This window comes from Heteronotia binoei, chromosome 13, assembly GCF_032191835.1.
Source record: "Heteronotia binoei isolate CCM8104 ecotype False Entrance Well chromosome 13, APGP_CSIRO_Hbin_v1, whole genome shotgun sequence".
NCBI lineage: Eukaryota > Metazoa > Chordata > Lepidosauria > Squamata > Gekkonidae > Heteronotia > Heteronotia binoei.
The window spans coordinates 6,328,462-6,349,731 of NC_083235.1; the positions used below are offsets into that span (position 1 = coordinate 6,328,462).

The window sequence follows — 21,270 nt, forward strand, 5'->3', positions numbered from 1 at the left end:
GGTAGTTCCCTGTGCAAGCACCAGTCGTCTCCGACTCTGGGGTGACATCACATCATGACTTTTCCACGGCAGACTTTTTTACGGGGTGGTTTGCCCTTTATTTTTTATTTATTTATTTATTCTATAATTTATATCCCGCCCTTCCCACAAGGTGGCTCAGGGCGGCTCACAGCAACGACAAAGCAATAGACAAGGTACAAAATTAATACATTTAAAAGTCAAAACATTTAAAAAACCTAAAAACCTTAAAATCTTAACATTAAAACTATCCAGTATATTTCACTAAAATCTGATAAGCTACATTTATCTAGTCGGCATAAGCTAACCGGAAGAGGGTTGTCTTACAGGCCCTGCGGAAACTGAGTTTCTGTACTAAGCCGCAGGGCCCTCACCTCTTCCGGCAGCTGGTTCCACCATGTGGGGGCCATTGTAGAAAAGGCCCTGTCTCTGGTTGTCTTGAGACGGACTTCCTTGGGCCCGGGGATGGTGAGAAGGTTTTGAGTCCCAGAGCTCAGTACTCTCTGGGGAACGTGTGGGGAGAGACGGTCCTTCAGGTAGGCAGGTCCCAGGCCATATAGGGCTTTAAAGGTAATGACCAGCACCTTGTACCGGACTCGGTATGTTATTGGAAGCCAGTGCAGAGCCCGAAGGCCCAGCCGGATGTGCCCCCACCTTGGGAGGCCCAATAACAGCCGGGCCGCGGCATTCTGCACCAGCTGCAATTTCCGGGTCCGGCACAGGGGCAGCCCCATGTAGAGGGCATTACAGTAATCCAATCTCGAGGTGACCGTAGCATGGATCACTGTCGCTAGGTCGTCGCGGTCCAGGAAGGGGGCCAACTGCCTTGCCCGTCTAAGATGAAAGAACGCGGACTTGGCAGTGGTTGCTATCTGAGCCTCCATCTTTAGGGACGGCTCCAACAGCACCCCCAGGCTTTTGACCCTGTCTTGCCTTCCCCAGTCATCTACACTTCCCTGCCAGCAAGCTGGGGACTCATTTGATCGACCTCGGAAGGACGGAAGGCTGAGCCAACCTCGAGCCGGCTACCTGAAAACCCAGCTTCTGCCGGGATCGAACTCAGGTCGTGAGCAGAGCTTAGGACTGCAGTACAGCAGCTTTACCACTCTGCGCCACGGGGCCCTTCTCCCCGCATCTTACCTGCTTGCTTTTTGTCCCTGAACTTTTGCTGTTTCCTCCCCCGCCTCACGCCACAAGTTTTGTTTGAGTTTCTGTACTAAGTCTAGATTCCCGAGCTGGAGTCAAAGGCACAGGACAAGTCCTCTTTCGTTTTGAGTGCAATTGCAAAGCGGACTTTTGCATGCTCTGTGGTTGTGCATATAACTTTGCTTGCCAAAAAGGCTGCTTCTGGATTTGCTGTTTTGTGGCAATAGCAGAAAAGCCTCTGGGGAAATCCCACAAACGCTAACCTTTGGCCAGGTATCTTTCCCTGCAAGAGACAGTGGCAGATTCCTCAGACGTCTTTCCCTGTCATGGTGCATACCTTTGGATTGCAAAAGCTGAAGCTCCTGCGCCCCCCCCCCTTTTGGAGAGCCAGTTTGGTGTAGTGGTTAAGTGTGCGGACTCTTATCTGGGAGAACCGGGTTTGATTCCCCACTCCTCCACTTGCACCTGCTGGAATGGCCTTGGGTCAGCCAGAGCTCTCTTATCTGGGAGAACCGGGTTTGATTCCCCACTCCTCCACTTCCACCTGCTGGAATGGCCTAGGGGCAGCCAGAGCTCTCTTATCTGGGAGAACCGGGTTTGATTCCCCACGCCTCTAGTTGCAGCTGCTGGAATGGCCTTGGGTCAGCCATAGCTTTTGCAAGTGTTGTCCTTGAAAGGGCAGCTTCTGTCAGAGCCCTCTCACCCCCACCAGGCTCACAGGGTGTCTGTTGTGGGGGAAGAAGATACAGGACATTGTAAGCTGCTCCGAGACTCTGTTTCAGAGAGAAGGGCGGGGGTGTAAATCTGCAGTCTTTTTCTTCTTCAAAACAACTGGCGTATGTTTCTATCAGGGACCGGAGCAGGTACACAGCTTAACTGGAAGGACGGATGCCTGCTGTTGTGAAGCACTAGTGAAGCGAATCCGCAGCCCAGGATTTTACTGCTTGCTGCTTGAAGGGCACTTGATGTAATTAGTAGACTGATCAAAGCCACCAAGCGATACACCGTCTTACAGTTTGCAAAAATATACTACAAGCCGTGTTCCCTGTAAGCTGAAGAGTCCCGTGAGCAAAAATTTCTTCTTTGTGAGCTCCTGGCATCAAAAGTTGTGAGCGACTGCATAAACGATTGTGCTCTGGGGCCGTCCTTCCTGAGCTAAGACAAAAGCGCATGAGCTGGAGGCTACAAATCTGTGAGCTGCCTCACGCTCGCTCGGCTTAGAGGGAACACTGATTACAAGGATTGCGTACAACGCATAATAAGCAATACAATATCGATAGAGGCCGGCGGTGCGAAGGCCTTTTAAAGTAGCAGAGTAAGCCCTCTCGGGGTTTCTGTTTCTTTAAAAGGCCTCAGCACCGCTGGCCTCTATCGATATTGTATTGCTTATTATGCGTTGTACGCAATCTTTGTAATATATTTTTGCAAACTGTAAGACGGTGTATTACTTGGTGGCTTTGGTCTCAGGATTTTACTGTTGGCTGGCGTCACCAGAGGAACTGGTTGCCCACTGTGTCAGAGAGGATGCTGGACTAGATGGACTCTCACTGGACTGACCCAGCAGGGCTCTTCTGATGTTCTTCTCAGGGGAAGACCTCAGCCTCTCAGCCCTCTTGTTGGCTCTCCAGAGGGACTGGTTGGCCCCTGTGTGAGACAGGAGGCTAGACTAGATGGACCCTCCCTGGTCTGATCCAGCAGGGCTCTTCTGATGTTCTTTTCAGGGGAAGACCTCAGCCTCTCAGCCCTCTTGTTGGCCCTCCAGAGGGACTGGTTGGCCCCTGTGTGAGACAGGAGGTTAGACTAGATGGACCCTCACTGGTCTGACCCAGCAGGGCTCTCCTGATGTTCTTCTCAGGGGAAGGCCTCAACCTCTCTGCCCTGTTGTTGGACCTCCAGAGGAACTGGTTGGCCACTGTGTGGGACAGGATGCTGGACTAGATGGACCCTCCCTGATCTGATCCAGCAGGGCTCTTCTGATGTTCTTCTCAGGGGAAGGCCTTGGCCTTTCTGTCCTGTAGTTGGCCCTCCAGAGGAACTGGTTGGCCACTGTGTAGGACAGGATGCTGAATTAGATGGACCCTCCCTGATCTGATCCAGCAGGGCTCCTCTGATGTTCTTCTCAGGGGAAGGCCTCGGCCTCTCTGCCCTTTTGTTGGCCTTCCAGAGGAACTGTGTGGGACAGGAGGCTGGACTAGGTGGACCCTCCCTGGTCTGACCCAGACTCTTCTGATGTTCTTATGAGATGGATTTGACCTGACACCAGGATCCTTGGCCCATCTTTGCTAACCAAAATTTGTAAGCTTTTGGTCTTCTTTTCTTAAATTGTGAAATTTCTTACTGCTGTAGGGCTTAGAAAAGGCCCAAGCGTGTGTGTCTGCTGACCACAGACACACTTAAATTTTTAAGAGGATGTCTTGCTCAATATTGCATTTGGTTCTTCAAAAACCATTTTGTTTCCTTGCTTTTAAGGAAGCTTTTTGTTTCTCTCTCTCTCTAAGGACACACGGATGCTGCCAGAATGCCGCTGTGCCACTGTGCGGTGAAACACAGCGAGTCCGACATGGAGGGGTGCCGTTTCTCGCCGGTCGGAGGACTGAAGGTGTCCCTTCACTGGAAGGGGGAGGAGGAAGAGGAACGGTATCTGGTTTACACTCAGGGGTCTCTGTGTGCCGAAGAGATCTGCATTGATATCGCGCAGAAGATCGGTAAGCGGCCTGTGGGGCTCTGTGGCTCTTCTGACGATCTCTCATTGGGAAGAAGGCAGTTCTGGTGTAGTGATTAAGTGCATGGACTCTTATCTGGGAGAACCGGGTTTGATTCCCCCACTCCTCCACTTGCAGCTGCTAGAATGGCGTTGGGTCAGCTATAGCTTCTGTAGAGTTGTCCTTGAAAGGGCAGCTTCTGTCAGAGCTCTCTCAGCCCCACCTAACTCACAGGGTGTCTGTTGTTGGGAAGAAAGATAAAAGAGATTGTGACTGCTCTGAGATTCAAAGTGGAGGGCGGGATATCCATCCAATATCTTCTTCTTAGATAGCCATTTGGTGTAGTGGTTAAGTGTGTGGACTCTTACCATTTCTAAACAACTTATTTTAAACAATTTAATTGTCACTGGGGTTAGCTGGTGACAATGAAATTGTTTCAAATAAGAAGTCTGGGAAAGAATCCCATTGAGAGCCAGTTTGGTGTAGCGGTTAAGTATGCGGACTCTTATCTGGGAGAACCAGGTTTGATTCCCCACTCCTCCACTTGCACCTGCTAGCATGGCTTGGGTCAGCCATAACTCTCACAGAGGTTGTCCTTGAAAGGGCAGCTGCTGTGAGAGCTCACTCAGCCCCACCCACCTCACAGGGTGTCTGTTGTGGGGAGGAAGATAAAGGAGATTGTGAGCCGCTCTGAGACTCTTCGGAGTGGAGGCCGGGATATAAATCCAATATCATCATCTTCTTCTTGTTGGTCAAGGAACTGGCTAACTGTCGAGGGGTATCTTTCTAGAAACTGTAGCGGTAGAATTCACACGGGAATAATGTCTTTATCCGCAGGGATCACCCCGATCTGCTACAGCCTGTTCGCTCTCTACGACCCGGAAGCCACGCTGTGGCTCCCTCCCAACCACGTTTTCGAAATCAGCAGCGGATTCAAGCATACTCTGCAGTTTCGGATGAGGTAAGCAACCCTTGGCTCTCCAGGTGTCTCCCACCTTTCTTCCTCGGCGGTTCAGCGTTGCGTCAGCACCAAGAGCGCTGTCACCCCTGCTAATTGAATCCAGGTGGGCAGCCGTGTTGGTCTGAAGTAGTAGAACAAAGCAGGAGTCAAGCGGCACCTTTAAGACCAACAAACGTTTATTCAGAGCGTAAGCTTTCGTGTGCTCTAAGCACACTGCATCAGGTACAGTGAGCAGAGCTACATACAGCGTGTGGGTTCTGGAATGCAAAGTGGTACAAAGTTAAAATCGAATAGCAGAATAGTAAAATTAACCAATTCAGAAACCCTTTGATCTGGGTTGCATTAGCGTGGTAAATAATGCTAAATACGCTGAACAGGTCCAGAGGAGGGCGACGGAGATGGTGAGGGGTCTGGCGTCCCAAGTTCTATGAGGAAAGGTTGAAGGAGGGACGGTGGCTCAGTGGTAGAGCATCTGCTTGGGAAGCAGAAGGTCCCAGATTCAATCCCTGGCATCTCCAAAAAAGGGTCCAGGCAAATAGGTGTGGAAAACCTCAGCTTGAGACCCTGGAGAGCCGCTGCCAGTCTGAGAAGACAATACTGACTTTGATGGACCAAGTGTCTGATTCAGTATAAGGCAGCTTCATATGTTCATATATATGTTCAAGGAGCTTGGGATGTTTAACATGGAGAGGAGGTGGCTGAGAGGTGAGAGGATCACCATCTTCAAGGACTTGAAGGGCTGTCATATAGAGGATGGTGTGGAATTGTTTTCTGTGGCCCCGGAAGGTAGGACCAGAACCAATGGGTTGAAATTAAATCAAAAGATTTCCTGGCTCAACATTAGGAAGAATTTCCTGACTGTTAGAGCGGTTCCTCAGTGGAACAGGCTTCCTCCTTGGGAGGTGGTGGGCTCGCCTTCCTTGGAGGTTTTTAAGCAGAGGCTAGATGGCCCTCTGACAGCAATGAAGATCCTGTGAATTTAGGGGGAGGCGTTTGTGAGTTCCTTGCATTGTGCAGGGGTTGGACTAGATGGCTCTGGAGGTCCCTTCCAACTCTATGGTTCTATGCTAAATAATGCAGTTTCAGTCCGCTTCGCGACTGTTTGCAAGCGGATTTTGCCGTTTCTCGCAGCAAAATCCAGTTGCAAAGGGCACTGGGAGTGGACAGTGCATGATTTTGTTTGCATGAAAGTGCCCTGAGGCCGATTTGCTGATGACCCAGGTGGGTCTCTGAGGAGAACTTTGAAATCTGTGTAATCGGAATGTCCCGTTCCCGTGATCTGTTTTGGCGTCTGCCCTGAAGAGCGGCGATCAGGCCAGAGGGTCGTGCTTAGACGAGGAGCTCCAACAAGCTTAACTTCTTTCCTTTCTGATTCCTGGTCTGTCTTTCTTTCTTTCTTTCTTTCTTTCTTTCTTTCTTTCTTTCTTTCTTTCTTTCTTTCTTTCTTCTTTCTTTCTTTCTTTCTTTCTTTCTTTCTTTCTTTCTTTCTTTCTTTCTTTCTTTCTTTCTTTCTTTCTTTCTTTCTTCCTCCCTCCTCCCTCCCTCCCTCCCTCCCTCCCTCCCTCCCTCCCTCCCTCCCTCCCTCCCTCCCTTCCTTCCTTCCTTCCTTCCTTCCTTCCTTCCTTCCTTCCTTCCTTCCTTCCTTCCTTCCTTCCTTCCTTCCTTCCTTCTTTCTTTCTTTCTGTGTCCCGCCCTCCTCGCCTAGGCGGGCTTAGGGCGGCTCACGTAGACACACATGTGCATGAGTAAACGCAGTAATACATTAAAATCATAAACCATAGAATAACATAAAATACATGAAATATTTCGTGCTGTAATCTTAGTTTCAATTCTCTGTAAGCCGATCTTAAGTTGTCTTCTCCGCAGCTGCTGTGCAGCGGATTACAAGGGACGGTTCATATGTTACCTAGGAGTGCAGCGGTCTGGTTTCTAATAACACAATATCAAAACACTCTTCCTCTTGCTTTAAAACGCCAACCCAGGCTCCTTGACTCCCCACCGTATACCCTTAAATCTTCTGTTAAGTTGTCTGAATTATTAACTTGATAAGCCTGCACCCGCGGTATCCTCAGTATGAAGTGGCCAATGTTCCCTGTAAGCTGCGTTGTGAGCAAAAATTCTATTTTGTGAGCTACTGGCATTAAAGCTGTGAGCGAGTGATTTGCCTACTGCATAAATTACTGTGCTCTGGGGCCATCCTTCCTGAGCTACAAGCATAGCCAGCTTCAAGAGGGGATTGGATCAACATCTGGAGCAGAGGTCCATCAGGGGCTTTTAGTCACAGTGTATTGTTGGAACTCTCTGTCTGGGGCAAGGATGCTCTGTATTCTTGGTGCTTGGGGGGGGGGGCAACAGTGGGAGGGCTTCTAGTGTCCTGACCCCACTGATGGACCTCCTGATGGTGCCTGGATTTTTCTTGGCCACTGTGCGACACAGAGCGTTGGACTGGATGGGCCATTGGCCTGATCCAACATGGCTTCTCTTACGTTCTTATGTTTTTATTTATTTATTTATTTAGAATTTATATCCCGCCCTTCCCACAAGTGGCTCAGTGTCCGGGGCAGTGATGCTCTGTATTCTTGGTGCTGGGGGGGTGGCACAGTGGGAGGGCTTCTAGTGTCCTGGCCCCACTGATGGACCTCCTGATGGCACCTGGGGTTTTGTGGCCACTGTGTGACACAGAGTGTTGGACTGGATGGGCCATTGGCCTGATCCAACAGGGTTTCTCTTACGTTCTTCTTATGGACCTTCTGATGGCACCTGGGGTTTTTTTGACACAGTGTTGGACTGAATGAGTGATTGGCCTGATCCAACATGGCTTCTCATGTTCTTACGTTACGTTCAGAAATGTGTGAGTTGGAGATTAAAAAACTGTGAGCTAGCTAACACTAACTCAGCTTAGAGGGAACATTGGAAGTGGCCATCTGGCAAGGATGTGGTCTACAGATGCATGCACTTGAAAGCTTCCATTCTGAATAAAACTCTGTTGGTCTTAAAGATGCACTTGACTCCTACTTTGTTCTGCTGCTTCAGACCAACACGGCTGCCTATTTGGATCTATCTACATTACCTTGTTAGCTTCAGGTGGGTTTTCTAGTTAGGTTTTTCTGAGAAAACGTGGCTAAGTCTGTCGATAAGTTACCTTCCATTTGTAGCCAAAGCTGCTTGTGTTGAATTCCGCTCAGTATGTTCTGCCAAAAAGACAGAGAAGGGCTTTGATTTTGGCCCCTGGGACAAAGCAAGGTATAATTGCCCGCCTGTGTCATCTAGGGCTCATAAATTGGAATCTGTATTCAGATTCTTGTTTTCGGCTGCACCTTTGTTTTGTTCAGTATGTTAAATAACAAACCTAACCTGTTGGTTAAATTAGCCTGCGGCTTCTGATCAGGTGGCATCCTTCCTTCTCTGAAAACTGCTTCATGGGAAGATCTTTGGGTTGAATCTGACCAGCTTTTCTGCAGGTGAAGAAGAATTGCAGATTTATACCCCGCCCATCTCCCCGAATCAGTGTCTCAGAGCGGCTGACAATCTCCTTTCCCTTCCTCCCCCACAACAGACACCCTGTGAGGTAGATGAAGATATTGGATTTATATCCCGCCCTCCACTCCGAAGAGTCTCAGAGCGGCTCACAATCTCCTTTCCCTTCCTCCCCACAACAGACACCCTGTGAGGTAGATGAAGATATTGGATTTATATCCCGCCCTCCACTCCGAAGAGTCTCAGAGCGGCTCACAATCTCCTTTCCCTTCCTCCCCCACAACAGACACCCTGTGAGGTAGATGAAGATATTGGATTTATATCCCTCCCTCCACTCTGAAGAGTCTCAGAGCGGCTCACAATCTCCTTTCCCTTCCTCCCCCACAACAGACACCCTGTGAGGTAGATGAAGATATTGGATTTATATCCCGCCCTCCACTCCGAAGAGTCTCAGAGCGGCTCACAATCTCCTTTCCCTTCCTCCCCCACAACAGACACCCTGTGAGGTGGGTGGGACTGGAGAGGGCTCTCACAGCAGCTGCCCTTTCAAGGACAAGTCCTGCGATAGCTATGGCTAACCCCGGGGTGGGGAACAGTGGCTCTCCAGATGTTTTTTTGCCTACAACTCCCATCAGCCCCAGCCAGCATGGCCAGTGGCTGCGGCTGAAGGGAGTTGTAGGCAAAAAACATCTGAAGAGCCGCTGTTCCCCACCCCTGGGCTAACCCAAGGCCATTCCAGCAGATGCAGATTTATACCCTGCCCTTCTCCCTGAATCAGAGACTCAAAGGTGGAAAAGAAGGAAGATTCTCTCTTGATCACTTACAAGAGCCAGTTTGGAGTAGTGGTTAAGTGCCTGGAGTAATCCCTCCACGATTTAAATATCCAGCACAAAACCCAGTTGCCAACTTTTCTTCTCTGATGGGCGATGCTGTCAGGTAGCGCTTCTGGACTGTGAAGGTGGCCTGTTTTTTGAAAGAAATGCAGGTACTTTACAGTCTGCAAGTAGTACTACCTGACAGTATCATCCATCAGAGAAGAAAAGTTGGCAACTGGGTTTTGTGCTGGATATTTAAATCGTGGAGGGATGACTGCCGGACACCCTAATTGCGAGTGCATGGGACTGTGACTTTAAGAATTTCGATAAGGGTTTATGTTCTAAATGTAATGATATGAATAATGTATGTAATATATGAGAAGCTCAGAGCCCCGTGGCGCAGAATGGTAAAGCTGCAGTACTGCAGTCGGAACCTTCTGCTCACGACCTGAATTCGATCCCAGCAGAAGCTGGGTTCAGGTAGCCGGCCCACGGTTGACTCAGCCTTCCATCCTTCCGAGGTCAGTAAAATGAGTCCCCAGCTTGCTGCGGGGAAAGTGTAGATGACTGGGGAAGGCAATGGCAAACCACCCCGTAAAAAGTCTGCCGTGAAAATGTTGTGAAAGCAACATCACCCCAGAGTCGGAAACAACTGGTGCTTGCACAGGGAACTACCTTTAACTTTCAAGAGCCCCATTTTGCAGAGTGGTAAAGCTGCAGTTCTGCAGTCCAGTCTCTGCTTACAACCTGAGTTCGATCCCGGCAGAAGCTGGGTTCAGGTAGCTGGCTTCAGGTTGACTCAGTCTTCCATCCTTCCGAGGTCGGTCAAATGAGTCCCCAGCTTGCTGGGGGGAAAGTGTAGATGACTGGGGAAGGCCATGGCAAACCACCCCGTAAAAAGGTATGCCGTGAAAACGTTGTGAAAGCAACATCACCCCAGAGTCGGAAACGACTGGTGCTTGCACAGGGGACGACCTTGACCTTTTTAAGGAGACAAAGGGGGCCCACCCACAACTATGAGGCTATCATTTATTTTTTATAAGAAATAAATTTAAAAAAAAACAAAAAATGCAGTAGTGGCAAAAAGGTACAATTAAAATTTTTGCGACATATTATGATTATTTTTATTAAAATAGTAATACGATGTAAATTTCAGTTGCATTAAAAAAAAAAAAAGAAGAGAAGAAGATATTGGATTTATATCCCGCCCTCCACTCCGAAGAGTCTCAGAGCGGCTCACAATCTCCTTTCCCTTCCCCCCCCATAACAGACACCCTGTGAGGTGGGTGGGGCTGAGAGGGCTCTCACAGCAACTGCATTTTCAAGGACAACCTCTGCCAGAGCTATGGCTGACCCAATGCCATGCTAGCAGGTGCAAGTGGAGGAGTGGGGAATCAAACCCGGTTCTCCCAGATAAGAGTCCGCACACTTAACCACTACACCAAACTGGCTCTGTGCAAGCACCAGTCGTTTCTCACTCTGGGGTGACGTTGCTTTCACAGGGGACCTTTCCTTTTCCTTTTTTTTTACCTTTATGAACATAATATAATTTGGTTTGCAAAGGATTTAAGTGGTCTTGAAGACTTTTTCACCACGATCTGCGTTCAATCAAACAGTCATTGAGCAAGGATGAGAGAGAGCAAGGTTTTAATCCATTTCCCTTTCTCGGGGGAGAATTAAGGCATATCTCAACGAGGCGCTTCCCCTTGAAGTTCCTTGGCTTGGCTTCTGCCCTGGTTATGGCACGGAGACAGCCCTTCTGGATAATCTGCGCCTAGAGCGTGAGAGGGAGAATTCTTCCCTGTTGGTACTTGTGGATCGTTGAGCACCACCCATCACCTCTTGTTCCAGGGACTAGAACATCTGGTGTCTGGGGGGGGGAAGGGGCATTATTGGGCTCTGCTCTTGATCCAGCTGCCAATTTCAGACATCTGGTTGGCAGGGGAACAACAGCTTGCCTCTTGGTTCACAGCAAGCCAACAGATGGTTGCAGTTTAAAGTGTGGAGCTGAGCATCCACAACATGGTGACAGAGCCCACCGTGGTTCCTTGCTTCACGAAGCAGCTAGTGTCAAGAATGCAGCCTGGGGGGCCGAATCAGGCCCTCAGAGGGCTCCTATCAGGCCCCCGAGCAACTGGCGGTCATCTGCTTCCTTCTCCCTCTCACTTGCTTCCTTCTGCGTAACAGCTTGCATTGCCAGGCTTGCTCAAATGCACAGGAGCTACAGGGCAAAGTCTCTATTTTCTCCATTGGCTGAGGGAAGGAAGGGGGGAGGGCAAGCTTGCTTTGCCAGGCTCTCTCAGTTGTACAGCAGAGCTACTGAGCCAAGCCTCTCTTCCTTTGCCAGGCTTGCTCAATCACACAGGAGCTACAGAGCAAAACCTCTATTTTCTCAGGTGCCGCTGAGAAAAGTGTGTGAGAGTGTGTGTGTGTGTGTGTGTGAGTATGTGTGTGTGTGTATATATATATATATATATATATTTTGGCCACTGCGTGATACAGAGTGTTGGACTGGATGGGCCATTGGCCTGATCGAACATGGCTTCTCTTATGTTCTCCACTGGCTGAAGCTCCTCCCTTAAGGATGAAGGGGGAAGGGAGAGTTTGCTTTGCCCGAGCAACTGTCTCCTGTCTGCTTCTTTCTCCCTCTCTCTCGCTTCCTTCTGCATCTCGGCTTGCTTTGCAAGGCTTGCTCAACTGCACAGGAGCTAAGGACCAAAACCTCAATTTTCTCCATTGGCTGAGGCTCCTTCCCCTCCTGGTCCCTTGAAGAAGGAAGAAAAGAGCCAGAGCTTCCATTGCCCAGTTCCCTGGCTCCCATGAGAGAAATACAAAGAAAGCACCTTTAAGACCAATGAGTGCTAACGTTTTAAGCATGTTTTAAGTTTAATTGTGTTTGTCTGTGTCCTTTATAAAGTTTATATCTCTGCTACCTAATCATAAATAGGGACACATAAGGCCTGGCCCGACATGGCTCGGCCTAAGAAGGTCTCATTTATGTCCGATCCGACCCTCATAACATATGAGTTCAACATGCCTGAGCTAGGGGCTGCGGTCTTAGTACTAATCTGGCTTTGGAAGGTTGTAATCGAACTGATGAAGCCATGCAAGAATCCAGACCGAATCAGTTGTGAGAGTGGCAGGTTGTTTTTTAACCTGCTGTTGATGGGCTTGCAAGAACGTTTTCAGAGCCTGGGCGTGATGTTTGGATCACGTTCTTTCCCCTGGAGGCCCAAGTAACACCTGTGGCTGGTACAGGGAGTGTCTGCTGTCAGTCACAACTGTTCTGTAACAGAGGAAGGATCCTTGGAAAAGGATTTTGTTCCCTCCTTGTCCTCCGTAAGCTCTTGACTGCTGAAATCCACTCCGCTTGGAGCTGCCCTTGGAAGGAGTTTTACTTTAACGCTTACGCCTATATTTAGTAGATGCATACTCTGTTGTTATAACATTGTTTGATTTTTGGATCGTAAAGAAAGAATGTATCCCGGGCTTTTTTGGTAGAAGACGTCCAGCAGGAACTAATTTGCATTTTAGGCCACACCTCCAGACACAGGACTTTTTTGTAGGTCTTTTTTGCTGTCTCATTTGGAATACTGTGTACAATTCTGGTCACCGCAACTCAAAAAGGATATTATAGCATTGGAAAAAGTGCAGAAAAGGGCAATTAGAATGATTAAAGGTCTGGAACACTTTCCCTATGAAGAAAGGTAAACACTTGGGGCTCTATAGCTTGGAGAAACGTCGACTGCGGGGTGACATAATAGAGGTTGACAAGATTATGCATGGGATGGAGAAAGTAGAGAAAGAAGTGCTTTTCTCCCTTTCTCACAATACAAGAACTTGTGGGCGTTCGATGAAATTGCTGAGCAGTCGAGTTAAAACGGATAAAAGGAAGTCCTTTTTACCAAAGGGTGATTAACATGTGGAATTTACTGCCACAGGAGGTGGTGGCGGCTACAAGTATAGCCAGCTTCAGGAGGGGGTTAGATAAAAATATGGAGCAGAGGTCCATCAGTGGCTATTAGCCACGGTATGTGTGTGTATATATATATGTGTGTGTGTGTGTGTGTATAATATACACACACACACACACACATATTGTGTGACACAGAGTGTTGGACTGGATGGGCCACTGGCCTGATCCAACATGGCTTCTCTTATGTCCTTATGTGAAACAGAGTGTTGGACTGGAGGGGCCACTGGCCTGATCCAACATGGCTTCTCTTATGTTCTTCTGTGACACAGAGTGTTGGGCTGGATGAGCCATTGGCCTGATCCAACATGGCTTCTCTTATGTTCTTATGTGACCCAGTGTTGGACTGGATGGGCCACTGGCCTAATCCAACATGGCTTCTCTTATGTTCTTATGTGACACAGAGTGTTGGACTGGATGGGCCACTGGCCTGATCCAACATGGCTTCTCTTATGTTCGTATGTGACACAGAGTGTTGGACTGGATGGGCCACTGGCCTGATCCAACGTGGCTTCTCTTATGTTCTTATGTGACACAGAGTGTTGGACTGGAGGGGCCATTGGCCTGACCCAAAATGGCTTCTCTTATGTTCTTATGTGACACAGAGTGTTGGACTGGATGGGCCATTGGCCTGACCCAACATGGTTTCTGTTATGTTCTTATGTGACACAGAGTGTTGGACTGGAGGGGCCATTGGCCTGATCCAACATGGCTTCTCTTATGGTCTTATGTTAAAAAGCCCATCCAGGAACTCATTTGCGCATTAGGCCACACCCCCTGACGCCAAGCCAGCCAGGTGTTCCTTCTCAAAAAAAGCAATGCTTTCGATGTGAGAACTAAATAGTTTGCTCTCTGTCACTTTGTGGACTCCTTTGTTTGGACTACATGCTTCCGGATCTTGGTTAGTGTGGTTTGGCTGTGGGTTTTGACAGAGTTATTTGCCTCCATCAGAAAATATCACCAATGGGCAAAAATAGAATTCTGCTTGCCGTACCCAAAGCAAGTGGTTTTTGACGGAGGAGGACTTTGAGTGTGGCTGTTCTCAACCTCCCCTAAGCTTAATTGTTATAGTGCCCTCTTTTGGAATTGTGTTACCTTTTTTTTTTAAATCTCTATGGGGAAACTCAACCCACCATACAAAATACACATGAAACTGCCTTACACTCAATACTCAAGTTTCAAGTTTCGTATAGTCTACTCAGACTGGCAACTTCTCTCCAGGGTCTCAGGCAGAAGAAAGTCTTTCCCATCACCTCCTGCCTGGTCCTTTTAACTGGAGATGCCAGAGATTGAAATTGGGACCTTCTGCATGCCAAGCAGAGGCTCTGCCACTGAGCCAGGGTCTCAGGTCAAGGCCTTTCCCATCTCCTCCTGCCTAGTCCTTTTAACTGGAGATGTTGGGGATTGAACCTGGGACCTTCTGCATGCCAAGCAGAGGCTCTGCCACTGAGCCAGGGTCTCAGGTTAAGGTCTTTCCCATCCCCTCCTGCCTGGTCCTTTTAACAGGAGATGCCGGGGATTGAACCTGGGACCTTCTGCATGCCAAGCAGAGGCTCTGCCACTGAGCCAGGGTCTCAGGTCAAGGTCTTTCCCATCTCCTCCTGCCTAGTCCTTTTAACTGGAGATGTTGGGGATTGAACCTGGGACCTTCTGCATGCCAAGCAGAGGCTCTGCCACTGAGCCAAGGTCTCAGGCTAAGGTCTTTCCCATCACCTCCTGCCTGGTCCTTTTAACTGGAGATGCTGGGGATTGAACCTGGGACCTTCTGCATGCTAAGCAGAGGCTCTGCCACTGAGCCAGGGGTTCATATCAAGGTCTTTCCCATCACCTCCTGCCTGGTCCTTTTAACTGGAGATGCTGGGCATTGAACTTGGGACCTTCTGCATGCCAAGCAGAGGCTCTGCCACTGAGCCAGGGTCTCAGGTCAAGGTCTTTCCCATCCCCTCCTGCCTGTTCCTTTTAACAGGAGATGCCGGAGATTGAACCTGGGACCACCCTTGCTTATTACCCTAGCTCAGATGTTTCCAGTTTCTTTCCCGGTGTGCTGGTTGAGCACTTAACATTCTTGGGGCTCTTTAGCTTTGAGAAAGGTTGACATGATAGAGATTTACAAGACGATGCACAGGATAGAGAAGGTAGAGAAAGAAGTCCTTTTCTCCCTTTCTCAGAAGACAACTCGTGGACACTCCATGAAATTGCAGAGCAGTTGGGTTAGAACTGATAAAAGAAAGTCCTTCCTTCGCCAAAGGGTGATTGGCTCATGGAATTCAACTGCCACAGGAGGTGGTAGCAGCTGCCAGATTAGATGGCTTCAGGAGGGGATTGGATCAGCATCTGGAGCAGAGGTCCATCAGTGGCTATTAGCCACAGGTTAGGGGTGTCAAATTCATTTGTTATGAGGGCTGGATTTGAAATAAATGAGACTTGTTGGGTCAGGCTATGTCGGCCCAGGCCACATGTGTACCTATCTAAGATTAGGTAGCAGAAATATAAACTTTAAGGACACAGACAAACACAATTAAGGAATAAAAGATGCTTACAACATTAGCACTCATTGGTCTTAGAGGTGCGTTCTTTGTATCTTTCCCATGGCATCCAGGAAACTGGGCAAAGGAAGTTCTGGCTCTTTTCCTCCTTTCCCAAGGGACCAGGAGGGGGAGGAACCTCAGCCAATAGAAGGAAGAGAGGCTTGGCTCAATAGCTCTGCTGTGTGATTGAGCAAGCCTTGCAAAGCAAGCTGTGATGCAGAGGGAAGCAAGAGAGAGGGAGAAGGAAGCAGATGGCAGACAGTTGCTCGGGGGCCTGATAGGAGCCCTCCAGGGCCTAATTTGGCCCCCAGGCCACATGTTTGACACCCCTGATATAGACAGAACTTTCTGAGGCAGTAATGCTCTGTCTTCTTGTTGCTTGGGGGGGCACAGTGGGAAGGCTTCTAGTGTTCTGGCCCCACTGGTGGACCTCCTGATGGCACCTGGGTTTTTTTGGCCACTATGTAACACAGAATGTTGGACTGAATGGTCCATTGGCCTGATCCAACATGGCGCCTCTTATGTTCTTATGTCTGGGGCAGTGACGCTCTGTCTTCTTGGTGCTTGGTGGGGGCACAGTGGGAGGGCTTCTAGTGTCCTGGCCCCACTGATGGACTTCCTGATGGCACCTGGGTTTTTTGGCCACTGTGTGACACAGAGTGTTGGACTGGATGGGCCACTGGCCTGATCCAACATGGCTTCTCTATGTTCTTATGTACTTGGCTGGGCATTTAGCATCCTTCAAGCGGCAGAGATACGTTTGGACAAAGGATAGTGCGGATGCTGAGCTGGTGAGCTTTTCTGTGTGGCTACCCCCTCCTTTCAACACACTGCAGCTGCTTCCTGTGCAGATCTAGCTGCGGGCTGCACATTGTGGACCTTCAGAAACCACCGAGCACGTGACACCTTCTACGCAGGGAAGGAAGCTAATAGGGTGTTGAAAACGGGGGTGGAAAAGAACTCGCTTCAGCTTGCTGCCAAATGCTCTGATTGTAAGAACGTAAGAAGAGCCTTGTTGGATCAAGCCAAGAGCCCATCTAGTCCAGCATTTTGTCTCACACTGTGGCTGACCGGTTTCTTCTGGACGGCCAACAATAGGGCAGAGAGGCTGAGGCCTTCTCCAGTGTTGCCTTCCTGTCACTGAGGGAGCCAGTTTGCTGTAGTGGTGAAGTGTGCAGACTCTTTTGTGGGAGAACCAGGTTTGGTTCCCCACTCCTCCACTTGATGGCCTTGGGTCAGCCATAGCTCTCGCAGAACTGTCCTTGAAAGGTCACCTGCTGTAAGAGCTCTCTCAGCCCCACCTGCCTCGCAGAATGTCTGTTGTGGGGAAAGAGTTGTCCTTGAAAGGACAGTTTCTGTCAGAGCTCTCTCAGCCCTACCTGCCTCACAGGATGTCTGTTGTGGGGGAAGAGTTGTCCTTGAAAGTTTCTGTCAGAGCTTTCTCAGCCCCACCTACCCCACAGGGTTTGATTCCCCACTCCTCCACTTGCACTTGCTGGAATGGCCTTGGGTCAGCCATAGCTCTCACAGAGCTGTCCTTGAAAGGTCCGCTGCTGTAAGAGCTCTCTCAACCCCACCTGCCTCACAGAGTGTCTGTTGTCGGGGAAGAGTTGTCCTTGAAATGACAGTTTCTGTCAGAGCTTTCTCAGCCCCACCTGCCTCACAGGATGTCCGTTGTGGGGGAAGAGTTGTCCTTAAAAGTTTCTGTTAGAGCTCTCTCAGTCCCAGCTACCTCACAGGGTTTGATTCCCCACTCTTCCACTTGCACCTGCTGGAATGGCCTTGGGTCAGCCATACCTCTTGCAGGAGTTGTCCTTGAAAGGGCAGCTTCCATGAGAGCCCTCTCAGCCCCACTTACCTCACAGGGTGTCTGTTGTGTGGGAGGAAGGTAAAGGAGATTGTGTGCTGCTCTGAGATTTGGAGTGGAGGGCGGGATATAAATCCACAATTTTCTTCTTGATATTCAGAGGTTGACTTGCTTCTGAACTTTCAAATCCCCTTTCAAAGCTGTTTATTCCTGCGGCCGTCACCACCTCCTCTGGCATCGAATCCCACATTTTAATCACGCTCTGTGTAAAGAAAAAGAGCCCTGCGGCGCAGAGTGGAAAAGCTGCAGTCGGAGCCCTCTGCTCACGACCTGAGTTCGATCCCGGTGAAGCTGGTTCAGGTAGCCGGCCCAAGGTTGACTCAACCTCCCATCCTTCCGAGGTCTGTCAAAGGAGTCCCCAGCTTGCTGGGGGAAAGTGTAATGACTGGGGAAGGCAATGACAAACCACCCCGTAAAAAGTCTGCCGTGAAAACGTCGTGAAAGCAACGTCACCCCAGAGTCAGAAACAACTGTTGCTTGCACAGGGGACCTTTCCTTTCCTTTCCTGTTTGAAGAGGCGTTTCCTTTTTTCTCTCCTGAGCGTACTGCCCATCAGCTTCTTTGGATGCCTTCTAGCACGGGAGTCCCCAACCCCCAAGTTGTGGACCGGTCCCAGTCTGTGGCCTGTTAGCAACCGGGCCGTGAGTTGTATAATTATTTCATTTATATATTACAATGTAGTAATAATAATTACGATAAGTGGACGACGTTGGAATTTACACCCTGCCTTCCGCTCCAAATCTCAGAGCCTCAAATCGGCTCACCATCTCCTTTATCTGCCTCCCCCACAACAGACACCCTGCGAGGTGAGTGGGGCTGAGAGAGCGCTCCCAGAAGCTGCCCTTTCAAGGACAACTCCTACGAGAGCTATGGCTGACCCAAGGCCATTCCAGCAGCTGCAAGCGAAGGAGTGGGGAATCAAACCCCAGTTCTCCCAGATAAGAGTCTGTGCACTTAACCACTATGCCAAACTGGAAGAAGAAGAAGAAGAAGGCTGCAGATTTATACCCCACCCTTTTCTCTGAATCAGAGACTCGGAGCGGCTCTCCTATATCTTCTCCCCCCACGACAGACACCCTGTGAGCTGGGTGGGGCTAAGAGGGCTCTGACAGAAGCTGCCCTTTCAGGGACAACTCCTACGAGAGCTGTGGCTGACCCAAGGCCATTCCAGCAGGTGCAAGTGGAGGAGTGGGGGAATCAAGCCCGGTTCTCCCAGATAAGAATCCGTACGCGTAAGCACCACACCAAATGAATAGAAATAAAGTGCACAATTGTTATCATCCTGAATCCATTGCCCCGCCCCCACCCTCCCCAAGTCCTTGGAATAATTGTCTTCCACAAAGTTGATCCCTGGTGCCAAAAAGGTTGGGGATCATTTTGGGAGAGGGAGAAAACATTCGTTCATCAGCTCTCTCCACCCCGTGCATCATTTTAGAAACCTCCATCTTGTTCCCCGTTAGCAGTCTCTTTTCTAAACCGAAAAGAGTCCCAGACTCCTTTCGAGCACATACAGCCGGGGCTGTGTGGACTGCACTGGTTGCCAGTTACATACCGGATTTGTTACAAAGTGCTGGTTATTACCTTTAAAGCCCTATATTGGCCGAGGACCTGCCTACCTGAGGGACCGTCTTTCCCCATATGAACCCCAGAGAGCACTGAGGTCAGCAGGGAAGAACCAACTGACCATCCCTGGGCCAAAGGAGGCAAAACTGCAGAGTACTCGTATGCGGGCCTTCTCTATCGTAGCTCCACACCTATGGAACCAGCTCCCGGAAGAAGTGCGGGCCCTGCGGAACCTTGAACAGTTCCGCAGGGCCTGCAAGACCATCCTTTTTGGGATGGCCTTTACCGATTAAATGACAGAGGGACTTGCCTAAGTGATCTTCGCCATCATGCTTAGTGGAAATAGCACCAGAATGTTCATTTTAAATTTTAAATTAGACTGTTTTAAAGCTAGATACTGATTTTAAATATTTATTGTATAATCTGTTGTATTAGATGTTGTTAGCCGCCCTGAGCCTGCTTCGGCGGGGAGGGCGGGATATAAATAAAATGTTGATTGATTGATTGATTGACTCTTCAGCCTTCCCCCCTAGGGATGGGGCTCCAACCCCACTATCCTGTCGGTTGCCCTCCTTTGTACTTTTCCTAGCTCTGTGTCACGTTCTCCGGGCGCAGGCAGGCGGGAGTCCAAAGCCAGTCCAAGGTTAAAGCCCAGGAAGTCAAGCAGGAGCCAAGTCACCAAAACAAAATCGCAAACCAGAATCGGAAGTCCGTGTCCAAAAGCCAAAGGGTCAGGGTGCCAAGGGATTCAAGCAGGTCACGATCAGGAATCAGGAAGGAGCGTGGATGCAAGCCGGAGAATAGACTTGTTGCTTCCACAAGGTTCACTGCCACATGGCTTCTCTCATGTTCCTATGTGACACAGAGTGTTGGACTGGATGGGCCATTGGCCTGATCCAACATGGCTTCTCTTATATTCTTAAGGTTACCAGATCCTGGGTGGGAGTTCTGTGGGAGCCTCCATCAGCCTGGATGGCAGCGACTCTGCTAGAACTCAGGGTTGAGAGAGCTGAAGCATCAGCGTGCCTCATGTCTTCGCTCTGAAAGTTCTTTCCGGAGCCTGCTTCGAGCTCTTGAGATGGGAGGGGGAGAGCTTGGAGGAGATTGTCAACAGCAGACACTGGTGCCTGGAATATGGGGAGAGTGATTGATGGGCCAGCTGTTGGTTGTTTGGCTGAGGAGCTGACTGGCAATTCTTCCAGGTCTGTTAACCCTTCTAGCTCCCCTCGTCAGGGCTCATGACACTCTGCAATGTCATTTTGGAGATGGAGAAATTACTCCTCTTTTTTTTTTTCCATATGCAAGCCATCAGAACTTTATCAGGCGGTCAGAACCGCCTTCCGAGAGAGGGCTTTTTGCAGAAGGCAGACTTCAGAGCGGAAGTTTCCTCTTCACCCGCATTTCCCCTGCTGACAAAGTCTGCTCAAGAATTATACTTCTGCTCTTATTTACTTTTTTTGTTTCGTTTCGTTTCAGGGTTGCTCAGTCACAGGGAAGGCACCTCGTTGCCCCTGGTAGAGCAAACTGACAAGCTTTTAGTCTTATCTTAATTATTATTCATTCGTTTACTTCACTGATATCCTGCCTTTGACCCCATGAGGCTTATAGAGAGTCAGTTTGGTGTAATGGTTAAGTGCGCACTCTTATCTGGAAGAACCGGGTTTGACTCCCCACTCTTCAACTTGCACCTGCTAGCATGGGCTTGGGTCAGCCATAGCTCTCGCAGGAGTTGTCCTTGAAAGGTCAGCTGCTGTGAGAGTCCTCTCAGCCCCACCCACCTCACAGGGTGTCTGTTGTGGGTGGGGAGGGGGAAGAGGTAAAGAAGATTGTGACCGCTCTGTCACTCTGAGATTCAGAGTATAGGGTGGGATATAAATCTAGTTTCTTCTCCTTCTCCTTCTCCTCCTCCTCCTTCTCCTCCTTCCCCTTCTCCTTCTCCTCCTCCTCCTTTTCCTCCTTCCCCTTCTCCTTCTCCTGCTCATCTTTGTCCTTCTCCTCCTCCTCTTCGCCAAGCCAACTAGCGGCTTGGAGAATGCATTTAAAGATGCTTTCTTTCCACCTCTCTCTCCCCCTTGCCCCATCTTCCTCCCTCCCACATCTGAAGTTCATGACCTGCAGCTGTCAGACATCTGATGTCCATCTCTTGCAGCTCTCAAACATCTGACGTTTATTCTATGTAGCTCTTGCGTTAAGCAAGCTCGGCCACCCTTGTTTTATACC

At 49.4% G+C, this 21,270-nt stretch overlaps 1 protein-coding gene across 2 annotated transcripts in view; it reads left to right on the forward strand.

Annotated features, from left to right (window-relative positions):
- The first annotated feature begins 3,667 nt into the window (after positions 1–3,667).
- Positions 3,668–21,270, forward strand: part of TYK2 (tyrosine kinase 2) — an 87,570-nt gene continuing 69,967 nt past the window's right edge. For both annotated transcript variants that reach the window (XM_060253469.1, XM_060253470.1), the window contains exons 1-2: positions 3,668–3,869; positions 4,704–4,827. In XM_060253469.1, the coding sequence (XP_060109452.1) occupies positions 3,683–3,869; positions 4,704–4,827 (311 nt within the window). In that variant the 5' untranslated portion in view covers positions 3,668–3,682. The remainder of the gene's footprint in view (positions 3,870–4,703; positions 4,828–21,270) is intronic.